The sequence below is a fragment of the Epinephelus lanceolatus genome, chromosome 13 (genome assembly GCF_041903045.1).
Source record: "Epinephelus lanceolatus isolate andai-2023 chromosome 13, ASM4190304v1, whole genome shotgun sequence".
Classification (NCBI taxonomy): Eukaryota; Metazoa; Chordata; class Actinopteri; order Perciformes; family Serranidae; genus Epinephelus; species Epinephelus lanceolatus.
The window spans coordinates 13794703-13806802 of NC_135746.1; the positions used below are offsets into that span (position 1 = coordinate 13794703).

Sequence of the window (12100 nt, forward strand, 5' to 3'; positions counted from 1 at the left end):
GGGTCATTTTGTGACTCTTTGTGGTTGTTTCCCTCTAGTGTAGTTATTTTGTGTCTCTTTGCAGTTCCTTCACATCTCTTTGTTGTTTTTAGTGTCTCTCTGTGGTAATTTTATGTCTCCATGTAGTAATTTTGCACCTTTTGCGTCTCTTTGTGATTGTTTTGCACCCTTTTTGTAGTTATTTTTTGTCTCTTTGCAGTTCCTTCATATCTGTTTGTGGGCTTTTTGTGTCTCCTAGCGATTGTTTTGTGTCTTTTTGAGTAATTTTGTGTCCTTTTGGGTCATTTTATGTCTCTTTAATAGTTATTTTTCCCGATTTTGTAGTTTTTTTCTGTGTCTTTGTAGTTCCTTGACATCTCTTTGTGGTCTTTTGGTGTCTTCTTGTTGCCATTCTTGTGATTGTTTGTGTCTTTTTGCAGTAACTTTGTGCCCTTTTGGGTAATTTTATGTCTCTTTTATGGTTATCCCCCCCTTCTGTAGTTATCTGGTGTCTCTTTATAGTTCCTTTTTGTCTCTTCTTAGTCTTTTTGTAATAATTTTTTGTGTCTTTACGATAGTTTTGTGTCTTTTGAGGTAATTTTATGCCCTTTGTGGTCGTTTTGTATTTCTTTGTGGTTGTTTTTTCCCCATTTTGTGGTTGTTTTGTGTGTTGCGGTTCCTTTATATCTGTTTGTGGTCTTTTTGTGTCTCTTTGTGGTTATTTTGTGTCTCCTTACAATTGTTTTGTGTCTTTATAAGGTAATTTTGTGTCCTTTATGGTCATTTCATGTCTCTTTGATGGTAAATTTTCCCCCTTTTGTAGTTATTTTGTGTCTCCTTGTAGTTCCTTCATGTCTCTTTGTGGTCTTTTTGTGTCTCCTTACAATTGTTTTGTGTCTTTATAAGGTAATTTTGTGTCCTTTATGGTCATTTCATGTCTCTTTGATGGTAAATTTTCCCCCTTTTGTAGTTATTGTGTGTCTCTATGTAGTCTCTTCACATCTCTCTGGTCTTTTGTGCCTCTTTGTGGTTGCTTTGTATCTTTGTGAGGTTTGGTGGTTATTTTGTCTCCTTTTAATTGTTTTGCATCTCTTTGAGGTAATTTTGTGTCCTTTTTTTGTCATTTTGTGTCTCTTTCTGGTTGTTTTTCCTCCTTTTGTAGTTATTTTGTGTCTCTTTATAGTTCCTTTGTGTCTGTTTGTGGTCTTTTTACGGTAATTTTTGTGGTAATTTTTTGCCTTTTGTGGTTGTTTTGTATCTTTGGTCTTTTTGTGTCCTTTTGGTCATTTTGTGTCTCTTTGTGGTTTTATTGCGTCCTTTGTAGTTATTGTGTGTCTTTTTGTAGTTCCCTCACGTCTCTTTGTGATGTTTTAGTGTCTCTGTGGTTATTTTGTGTCTCCTTTTAATTGTTTTGCATCTTTTTAAGGTTTTTTTGTCATTTTGTGTCTCTTTGTGGTACTTTTGTGTATCCTTGTGATTGTTTTGTGTTTTTTGGGGGTAATTTTGTGTCCTTTTCTTTTCTTGTGCTTCTGATTGTGGTTGTTTTATCCCCTTTAATAATTATTTTGTGTCTTTTTTCAATTCCTTCACATCTATTTGTGGTCATTTTGAGTCTTTTCCTGGTACGTGTTAACTTGAGTGACATTTTGCAGATGAAGGCCAGTGGGGCCCTTGAAACTTGGGGCCCCTTGGCCTGTGCCTGGTAGGCCTATTCAGTAATCCATCCATGACTATGAGAGTCAAATATGTTATAAATGTATCACTTTTATTTCCATAAAGTCCACTACTCCTAAAATGATTAATAATATTTACATGAGTTTACTGTCAGCTGCGTTCTCTCTAAAGAGGAATAAAATCTTGATGGGCAGAGTGAAATGCAAACGGATGGACGGCTGCTTCTGTCCTCCACAAAGGTGAGAGGGGGAGAGACGGAGAGAAAGAGAGGAGGGAGGGAGGGAGCGAGCGAGGGAGGCTTGGGCACAAATCAATTCACCTGAGAGACGCATTATTGTCTTCGGTTTCAGGCGAGGAGGAGCTGAACGCTATGAAAAATTAAAAGGATGCCAGTTAGTTTAAAAGATCGAGCCAGAAACTCCACAGCGGGCGCACACACGCACACACACACACACACACACACAGACTGAACAAACTCAAAAGTCTTCTGTTACACCAATTTAATGTTCTTACTTGTTATTTTGGGACGTTTCTATATAAAGCTGGCATTTTGAACACTGATGAACGTTTGGGGAAGAGTAAACGTTTTACTTACATGTCTTTTGTTAGAGTCATGTAAGGGACAAGGGAGGAACTATACCATTTCTTCCTTCCCGATACCGATTCAGATCCCTAAACTTGCCTATCGGCCAATACTGAGGATTATTCTGATACCAAGAAATGCTGTATGAGCTGGCACTCCTTACGCCACTTGCTGGGAACCACAGATCTAATGACAGGGAAGGACTTTTTGTGTTTGAGTGCACGTCTACGCAGCCTACTCTTTTATTCAGCTGTCAAACTTTAGCACAGTATACTAGAGGGGAGCCATTTTGTGCCATGATGCTGTTGTTTTCCATTCTTTCAGCTGGCCTTTTGTCACAGCGTCACCCTCTGTATGACAGCGGCAAAAAAAAAAAAAACAAGTGTCTCGTTCTGATCGCAACATCTAATCTCACTTAAGTTGTAGACAATCACCTCAGCTTCTCCGTCGCTCCGGACTCCTGCGCCAACCTGTCTCCTGTCTAGTATTAATAGGGTCACTCACTGTCTTTGCGTGCTAGCCAGCCACTGTGACTGTGGGCCAGAGCCAGCCAAGCAGCCGTATCATTTACACTTCTCCATTTTCATTGTTGATATTTACTTCTGCAATTATCTCTCCACTTCACCCTCGGCTGAAGATGATATGCTGAAGTTACCGCTGCCGCTTCCCTCCTTCAGTCTCCTGTTGCTCACACATAAACACACTGACAGAAGGTCTAACCGACAGATGCACATAGACGTGAAAAAAAGGCAGAAATTAATACGGTACGGTGCGTGGTTTCATCCACAATGTGTGTAACTGATTAAATTTGCAAACCCCCTCCGCAAGGAAATGTTCAAGCAACATCCCTGGAAGTTAGTACAGGTGATGATGAACCATTAAACCTGTGCACAGGTAAATACAAAATGGTGTCTTTGTTTCATTTATACCCACTTACCCATATTTTATCTTCTCATTTATTTTGCCCCTCAAGTGTGTGGCGGAGCACAACTCAAGAAGCCATGGAGGCCTCACAGGACCTCAACGAACAGATGGTGAGTTAAACGCTACTGTATGCATGTGTGTGGGTGGGTGGGTGGGTGAGTATACCTTGTATCGGCCACACAAGTCTGAGGTATGGGTGCATTGGAGAGGTGTGTGTGTGTGTGTGTGTGTGTGTGTGTGTGCGGTAACACACAGCAGATGTGGTTCAGTGAGTGTACAGTAACCATATGGCAGCGGTCCGGATGAATGAGACTTAGAAACAGTGCTGGATGAAGACATCAATTTAGGAATTGTTTTGGGTGTGTGAGGTGTGTACGATGGAGACCCCAGAAATTTCGTATAGGGGTGGCCAGATGGGGCCAGTGAAAATCCTGGGGTGGCACACCAAAACCAGAGGCCATAACTGAATTTCAGGAATTCGACTATGCTGTTAAAGTATATAGGGTAATTAAACATCAGTATGGAGAGTTAAAGAATTGCATACTGATAGACTTTGTTTTTTTCTTAGTTAACATTTTTAACATTTACTGGTAACAATCCTCAAGTTTAGGGGAGACTTGTGGGTACCCGTAGAGCCCATTTTGAGTCAGATCTCTTGAGGCGAGAGTTCAAAAGACCCCTTTGAAAATGGCCATGCCAGTTGTTCCCTTGCCAAAATTTAGTCTAACTTTGGAGCGTAATTTAGCCCCCATCTCAACAAGCTATACCGACATGGTTGGTACCACTGGATGCTTTAGATCAGTGGTTCCCAGCTGGTCCAGCCATGGGGTCCAGACTTCTCCTTAGTCATTAGTTCAAGGTCCACACAGTTTAATATATTCAGCGTCCCACTTGCGTTTCGCCATGTCATCGAGCTAGTTTGCTGTCTCTGTCAAGTAGCTGTTAGTCATTTACTCTACAGCAAGAAACAGCACTTCAAAATAAAAGCTGTATGCCAGAAATCAACTGTACGTCAAAATATAAAGTGTGTTTTTTACAAACACGACATGTTCGCGAGTTACTTGTGGTCATTCAGAATGGACCCGCAACCCACTAGTTGGGAACAACTGCCTTAGATTGTCTAGTTTATAGCTAGCTTAAAAAATGAATGCGCCACAGCCTCTTAAAGACAGTAATATCAGCCTCACATTATTTTTGCCAGGGCAACTTGGTCTCACTCCAAGCTTGTCATATACCATGTCATATGTTTGGTCGGTGGCCTATTGGCACTAGACACCAAAGCAAAGAAGTATAATTAAGTGGCAGTATGAGACCATCTGGGCAGCTGGGCAACTACTGTAGTACAAATAGCAAGAAAGTACGCATTGGGCAGGCAGGAGGAGGAGGTAGGTGTGCCAAACAAGCTCTGGACTTTTACGTGGGAGCCTGCTGTTTGTGTCCAGTGTGAAACCAAATGTCAGTTGAGTTTTTTTAAAAATGACATAGTGTGTTAGCATGTGTCGCATACTATGCTAGTTCATTCATGTTCTGTAACCGCTTATTCTGTTAGGGGTCATGGGGGGTGCTGGAGCCTATCCCAGCTGACATTGGGCAAGAGGCAGGGTTCACCCTGGACAGGTCACCAGACTATCACAGGGCTGACACATAGAGACAAACAACCATTCACACTCACATTCACACCTACGGGCAATTTAGAGTCACCAGTTAACTATGCTAGTGATGTGCTACATTAGGTTAATAACAAGCCAACTTATTTTAAATAAAACCATACTGTTTTTTTAATCTGCATTTTAAGTTTATTTTGAAAGAGACTGTGTGCATTTAACAAGCAAAAACTGTACATTCCCTGTGCAAACCGAAGTTTACTTTGAAAAGAGATGATGCATGTAGTGAGCGTAAATTGCTCTATCTTAACGTCAAAAACCAATGCAGGAGGGCTCCCTAGAGCGTCGTATTTTGGCGTGATGAGCCACTGACGAAGCGTTGATATTTGACGAGTTGGAAGTGAGAATGTGTTGGGCCAGTGGGGGACCAGCAGTTGTATAAGGTTGGCCATGGCCCCCTCTGCTCCCACCTTGGGCACACCACTGTAAATGCATGTAATACAAGTGAATCCAGAGTCATTTTAATGACTGATTAACTAAATTTTAAATGTAGGGTTTTTTTAATCTTCGCCATATATTTTAGAGCTCAGTCACACATACACACACACACACACACACACACAAACAGCGAGCCTGAGGGTTTGTTAGTGTCTCAGCACAGCAGGCCATCTCTGCGTCATGTCAGCGCGGCGTCCCAGTTCTGCTTGTTTAAAGATCAGGCTGTATTGTTGGGAAAATGATTTTGGCGGCGAGCGAGGTCCGCTCGCATTTCAAAGTCGTTAGTCAGCCACCAGAACAGGTGTAATTTCATCTCCTCCTCCTCCTCCTCCTCCTCCATCAAGCTTGCTTCTCTCTCCCTCACTCTCCCTCTGACCTGCCAGCCTCGACAGTAATAATAGCACAAAGTGGGACAGAGCGCATGAAGTATGTTGTTTTTCCCCCCACTTTTTGTGTTGCTCTGTCAGACTCGCCCCGGGTTAGATTACGGGGCTGACCCCAGCGGAGTACTGTCACTCACGCATACAGTACACTACATGCACACAACAAAAACACACAGAAAAAACACAGAAAGAAAGAAAGAAAGAAAGAAAGAAAGAAAGAAAGGGGAAGAGAGGAGCATCCATCTTGTCTCGCTGCCATCCAAATATCAAATATTGATGTCCATATTCCACATTTACTTCACCTGCTTTAAATAGGGCAGTGATATCATTTATAATGTGAATTTGAGCTGCGGCTCAAAGACATTGATTAATCGTGCAGGTTGGAAATGAGACCTCAGTGCAAGGACAGAGATTTTAATCATACCACACAGAGCTATAAGCTTACTGTACCCAGCTGAGAATGTTTGGTCTCAACCTTTTACAAGAAATATATTTAAGTTCACTTTATAGAGATGAATCAAGGTTGTTTTCATTGTTGTGTATCTATTTTTAAATCTGCATTTTGGGGATACAGTCGAGGGTGCAGGTTTTGTTTTAACATTACAGGGAGGTTCACATATGAAAGTAATTTCCTGCATTCTGGTAAATTTTTCTGCATCACTTTATGGTAGAAATGTCTTTAATTTTGGCAAAATAAAACTTCTCTGCTACATTCATTTTTTTATTGGGTGGTAAAATGATTATGATCTAAATATTAAGGAGGAAGTGTCCCCTGCGTCCCCTCTGAAATCTACACCTATGGATAGATGTACACTCGCTTGTTAGACACATCTAGGCAACATGAATGCAGTCTAAAACAACAGCCCTGCAACAAGTCCTACCTTTATTGGGTTATAATGTTCAGTCATGCATTGGTTCAATCATTGGGTCCATGAAAAATCAAGATAGTGAATCACGCTTCCCCAAAGCCAAAGTTGAAATACTCAGATATCTTGTTTAGTCACACCAACAATCCAAAACCCAAAGATGTTTAGTTTATTATCAGAGAAGATCAACAAAACCAGAAACAGTCATAATTGTGGAGGTGAAACCAATGACCATTTGGCATTTCTGCTTAAAACATCAAAGTAAGTAAGTAAGTAAGTAAGTAATTTTCTGTGATTGACTCAGTGGATCATTTCAGCTCTGCAGTCTTAACGATAACCAAATCCAAGATGATATTCATGCATGCACGCAGTTGAAGTTACTTCTTAGTTGAAACTTAATTTGCAGTTTTGTGCTTATTGTCAGAGTTGGGAAGACGACTTTGAAAGCGTAGCTGAGCTGATCTACAGCAAAGCTGCCCTATAAGAGAAATGTAGCTTTGTTAATGAAAGCTACTGGAAAAAATACTTCAAACTACTTAGCAAAAATGAATCAAATTGACAATGTATAAGTGAGACAAGACGAGACGAGACCGAGACCGAGACCGAGACCAGACCAGACCGAGACCAGACCAGACCAGACCAGACCAGACAAGACAAGAGCAAAGGGATAGTGCAAACAGGAAGTAAAAACACAAAGCAATATAATAAGGAAGCATCAGAGAGAAGCAGAATATAATAAAGAGACAGACTGAGGGCTGATTCTACAGTACTGACCGATGGAAGTATAGATGACTGATCATAAGCAGATCATAAGCAGCAAAAAATAAAAGCAAGATATGATAATGAATAAGACAAGCTGATTGGCAGAATTTACATTATTGCACGTATGAGTGTTGATATTTCGCTGTTAGTATGTACAGATACAGATATTACACATTAAATTATAATGAAATATAACACAAAAAATTCAGCATAAAATGTCACTCTTTTGAATTTACTGAAAAGGGTGCCCACTTGTTCACAGGTCACACGTTAACCATAAAAGAAAGAGAAAGAGCAAGAAATGTCAGCTCGGGTTTATACACCTGTTGCACCGAGCAGGATCACTCAGTTAACCAGGTCACTTTTAAAATAGCCTGCAACAACTTCAACATTTGCTAATAAATAGCAATAATCAGTACTGATCAGCTGTGGTCCATGGGGGTTTAAATAAGGAGAGAGGCAATATAAGAGTAAAAAGATAATTTCGTTCACTTTATGGCTCACAATTGTTTGTAGTTTTAGTAGTTAACTGCACAAAAATGGCACAAAAACGTAATTTAACTACTTGAATCCTTATGCAAATATTAATGTCGTAAAATTACCAGCAAGCTACTGCAAAATGTATTTTAACTACTGGTTTAATAACATGTAGCTCACCATTTTAAGTGCTTATTGTCTCACTTTGATAACAACTAAACCTCAAATTCTAAGTACTGTTGTAGCTGTATGACAGCTTTCACAAATTCAATTTAACTTCACTTGAAAATGCAGGTCATAATTTGTAATTCATTTCCTTCAAGTGTTTTCATATTTAAACTGAAAGTGGCCAATTCTCTCCCCGCACTGCTTCATTGAAATAGGCGTGTCTCGGGTGACTGAGAAAACAGCGGCAGACCTCACACACAAAGTTTCGGGGAGTTGTCTGTTGACACCTGATACCCCCACCCCTCCCCTCTACCCTTTTAACGTGCCCCCCTCCTCCTCCTCCTCGTCCCTTACTTCCTCCACCCCGCCCTTTTCCCACCACATCCATCGCACGTCATCTGGGTTATGGTCAGGCGTCCTCTCTGGCCGCCTGCCTGCCGAGGGCCAGCCTGCCGTCTGGGGTCCTCGGGGAGCGCTGGAAGGAGCCCAAGGCAGGGCTGGCCAGCAGTGGTTAGCCCCATAATGCTACTTTTAGCCTGTTTAAGTGTCTCGCTCCACCTGTTGTCACTTACTTGTTTAGCTTTGGAAAAAAAGGTGATAAGTGCTTTTTGTTGGGGGTTGTTGTCTTTGAGTGATGCTTGGTGAGGTGATGACAAAGACATGATGCTGGTTGCGTCAAATGTTTTATTATAAATGAAGTAATTTGTATTAGTATTAAGCAGATGTTTAGTAAAGACAGACCAGCATGAGTCCGCGAGTATACACACACACACACACACACAAGCTCCACACACACTCCCTCAATGGCTCTTGATCCGACAGAGCCCTGATTGAAGTCTCCAGTCTGTTGGCTTGTGGAGGAAGCAGTGAGAGCTGGGGGGGGGGGGGGGGGGGATGGCGGTGTTTGTTGACCCCGGGGAGCCTTGCAGGATTTAAATGTATGACCACCAGAAGAAAAAAGTGAGAGAGATGAAGGAGGAGGAAAAAAGGATGAAAAAAGAGGGGAAAAAAGGTTCTTTTAGCTGTAGCCTTTTCCTCTGGTGCGCTGGGAGAGGCCCCGAGTATGGCAGCTGTCCCAGTCTATGTGTGTGTGTGTGTGTGTGTGTGTGTGAGACAGAAAGACGGAGAGAGCGCGAGAGACCAAGTTAGAGGAGGAAAGGGGTCAGGTTGCACCCCTCTTTCACCCCTACAACCCCATACAGACACATTCACACAAACTTACATGCAGCAGCAGTAGCTAAATGCGAGCACGGCCCAACCCTGATTGCCAAGATTGCATTGGCGTCATCGACAGTCAGTTTTAAAATCTGCCCGGCGACAAGGCATGTGGACGGATCACAGGAGTGTGGAGTGTAACAGCTACCCCCTGGCATCCCTCTAGTAGGCTGGCATCCTAGTTGTGGCACCGGGGTGCACTTCAATTTCAGCTCGGTGTACAGTGATTCTTGTAAGATTTATGTTTAGTTGACAGCTGAGTGTTACTGAGAGAGGCTGCTGCTCAGTCTGAGCTGTACAGAGGGAAGAAAATATTTAGGACGATATTTCATGACATAAAAGCCATTATTCTTGACTGTATTACGGCTGATAGCTGCAGCGAAGGAGGAGATGAAGTCAGACAGAAGCAGACAAGTTAGAAAACGAGGCAAAATTGGGAAGATGTTCTTGTTTTTTGGGTAATATGCTTATTCACTTTCCCAGAGGTGTGGATTCGAGTCACAGGCTTGGACTCAAGTCACAAATTTGATGACATTAGACTCAAAAATCAAAAAAGACTTGCATCTCAACTCGGACTTCAACACCAATGACTCGTGACTTCCCTTGAACTTTAGCCTTTTGATTTGAAAATACTTGATACCTTTCCCACAGCCCAAAGATTTAAAAGTATGTTACTTCAAGAGCATGACACGAATCAATTCATTTCCCTTCATTTTCTAAATCAACTAACGCTATTCAGCCTGAGCAAGTCGACGCTTTATTATTTAACCAATCCGACAGCATGAAAAAAAAAACCACATTGCAGTATACCAACCATGCAGGTCGAAAAGTACCAATGGAATCACACCAGCTCTCAACAAACTTGTTAAAACAAAGAAGTACAATGTTTGAAAAGTATTTATGATTTTTGTAAATTTGATATATTATTACTCTGTTGTTAAAATGGCCTGACATTTGGTGAGGAGTACATTATGACTTGTTAAGGACTCGAAACTTAAAGTTTAGGACTTGGGACATGTCAGACTAACATTCTTATTCACAGATTATCCAATACCAACACTTGGTGGCCCAACAAGTCAAACTGTAAGGCTCTAGGTACCCTCTAGCATCAGTTTTAGATGCTCACAGATGGCGTGCCAATTTATGCTCGGTCATGCGTTGTGTCTTTTAAAAAAAAAAAAAAAACTTAAGTTTTTACAGGAAATGTACAGTTTCTGCTTGTTAAATGTATACAGTCTCATTTCAAAATGAACTTGGATTGTCGATACGCAGTTGGTTTTTAGGTTTTCTTCCTTAGGTTCAGGAAAAAAAACGTGGTTAAAGCCGCTACAAGGAACTTTTAACTGGATATGCAAAAGTCTCTCGTTTCTGCTGATGTCTGCGTGTGACCTACAACAGCAAATGAGACCATCGATGTGAAGATAAGCTATTTCTATATAGTGTATATCCATACCTTTAGGAAACTGTCTCCGGGTCCGCCCCAGGTCACTTCCAGGACGAAACGATTTACAGCACTCAGACGGCACACGTCATCTTACCTAGCTGCTTACATTTATAGTGACTCTAATAGTCGCTATTCCTCCTCCTCGACCCGACGTCCGCGGGGAGTTAAAATAGCATCAATCATTGGGTAAAACTTCTGTGAAAGCACTGGACTCACCAACAGTCAGCCACGTCTCAGTCACACAGAGAAAATCCAGTCCTCGGGAAGTCAGGAAATCCTTCAGGATAAACGTTTTGTTTGCTAGCAATCTAGCATTTACCAGCCCAATCCTGGCAGGAACTGGCGGGTCCACGGCGTTAGCTGTCTGAGCCACACACAGAGGCCGCAGGTTGCGCAGATTCACCCTGCGGCAGTGGGGATGAGGAGACCAGGGGGCGCGGGACTGGAACACCTCATCTGGGTTGACGACAGGTACCAGCCAGGCGTCGACAGGGTCCAGCGAGTGCCGAGAAATAAAGAGGCGAGGCACCGCTCCATACTCAGTCCAAGAAGCCGTGGAAATGCTTGCCAAACAGGCCTTCAGCCTTACTAGCTGACCGCTGCGTTTACCCCGGCGGCGGTGGCGCTTACGCCGGAGAGGTGGAGCTGGGGCGCGGCAGAGGTGAGCTGGGATCCCCAGTAGGAGCGGGGGCAAAGTTTTCCCGTCTTGTTGTTTCATTCATCCCCAAAACAAACACATGCGCGAGCCAGGTAAGCGTCTTTACGACAATATGCGCTAGAGCTCATGGGAAATGTAGGCTTCATTCCGGCAAAACACTACCGCTTTTGTCCACAGGGTCGCCAAAATTCAACTCAAAATGAAAGTTCCTTGTAGGGGCTTTAAGTTAAGAAAAAACATCATGGTTTGGCTTAAAATAAGTACGCTTCTTACAAATATATGTCACACATACTAGCAGACTACATTGTTAGTAAAATAACTCCATTGACTTTTGGTGTCACACAGGACACAAACAGCAGGCTCCCTGGTGAAAGTCCGGAGTTTGTTTGACCCGTCCACCTCCACTCCCACCTGCCCTCTGACTTTCTCACTCTTTATATTTCAGTAGTTGCCTGGAGCGTCAAATAATGTCATCGCCTGATGTGTCACAAAGTACCACCACTGTGTATCTGTGTCTGATGCAGACTCGGTATGTGGTGAGTCAGGAATGAGACTGGGTTGATCAGTCTTGACTTGGGGCTTGAGTGCAAAGACTTGAGACTTAATTGTGACTTGCAAAACAACGACTTGGTCCTACCTCTGTGCTTATTTGCTACGAGTGATGGCTAATGCACATAGGGAGTATTTTTGACATCCGTCACTCATCAGTCTCATTAAATACATGAGCTGCCAATTTATCAAACCCACGCTGACTTCAAAACATGCAGCGGACGTACAACACCCCAAGACCCCTCACAAGAACTAGTCAGGCATATAAAACCGCAACTTTTTGTTTTTACATTTCAGTTTTTAGCACGGCTTAAAC

At 42.3% G+C, this 12100-nt stretch overlaps 1 protein-coding gene across 4 annotated transcripts in view; it reads left to right on the forward strand.

The window, feature by feature from the left end:
* The window catches only part of eya4 (EYA transcriptional coactivator and phosphatase 4), an 80124-nt gene that overhangs the window by 2875 nt on the left and 65149 nt on the right, over positions 1–12100 (forward strand). For all 4 annotated transcript variants that reach the window (XM_033648654.2, XM_078173776.1, XM_033648653.2 and 1 more), the window contains exon 2: positions 3210–3270. In XM_033648654.2, coding sequence (XP_033504545.2) covers positions 3238–3270 — 33 coding nt within the window. In that variant the 5' untranslated portion in view covers positions 3210–3237. The remainder of the gene's footprint in view (positions 1–3209; positions 3271–12100) is intronic.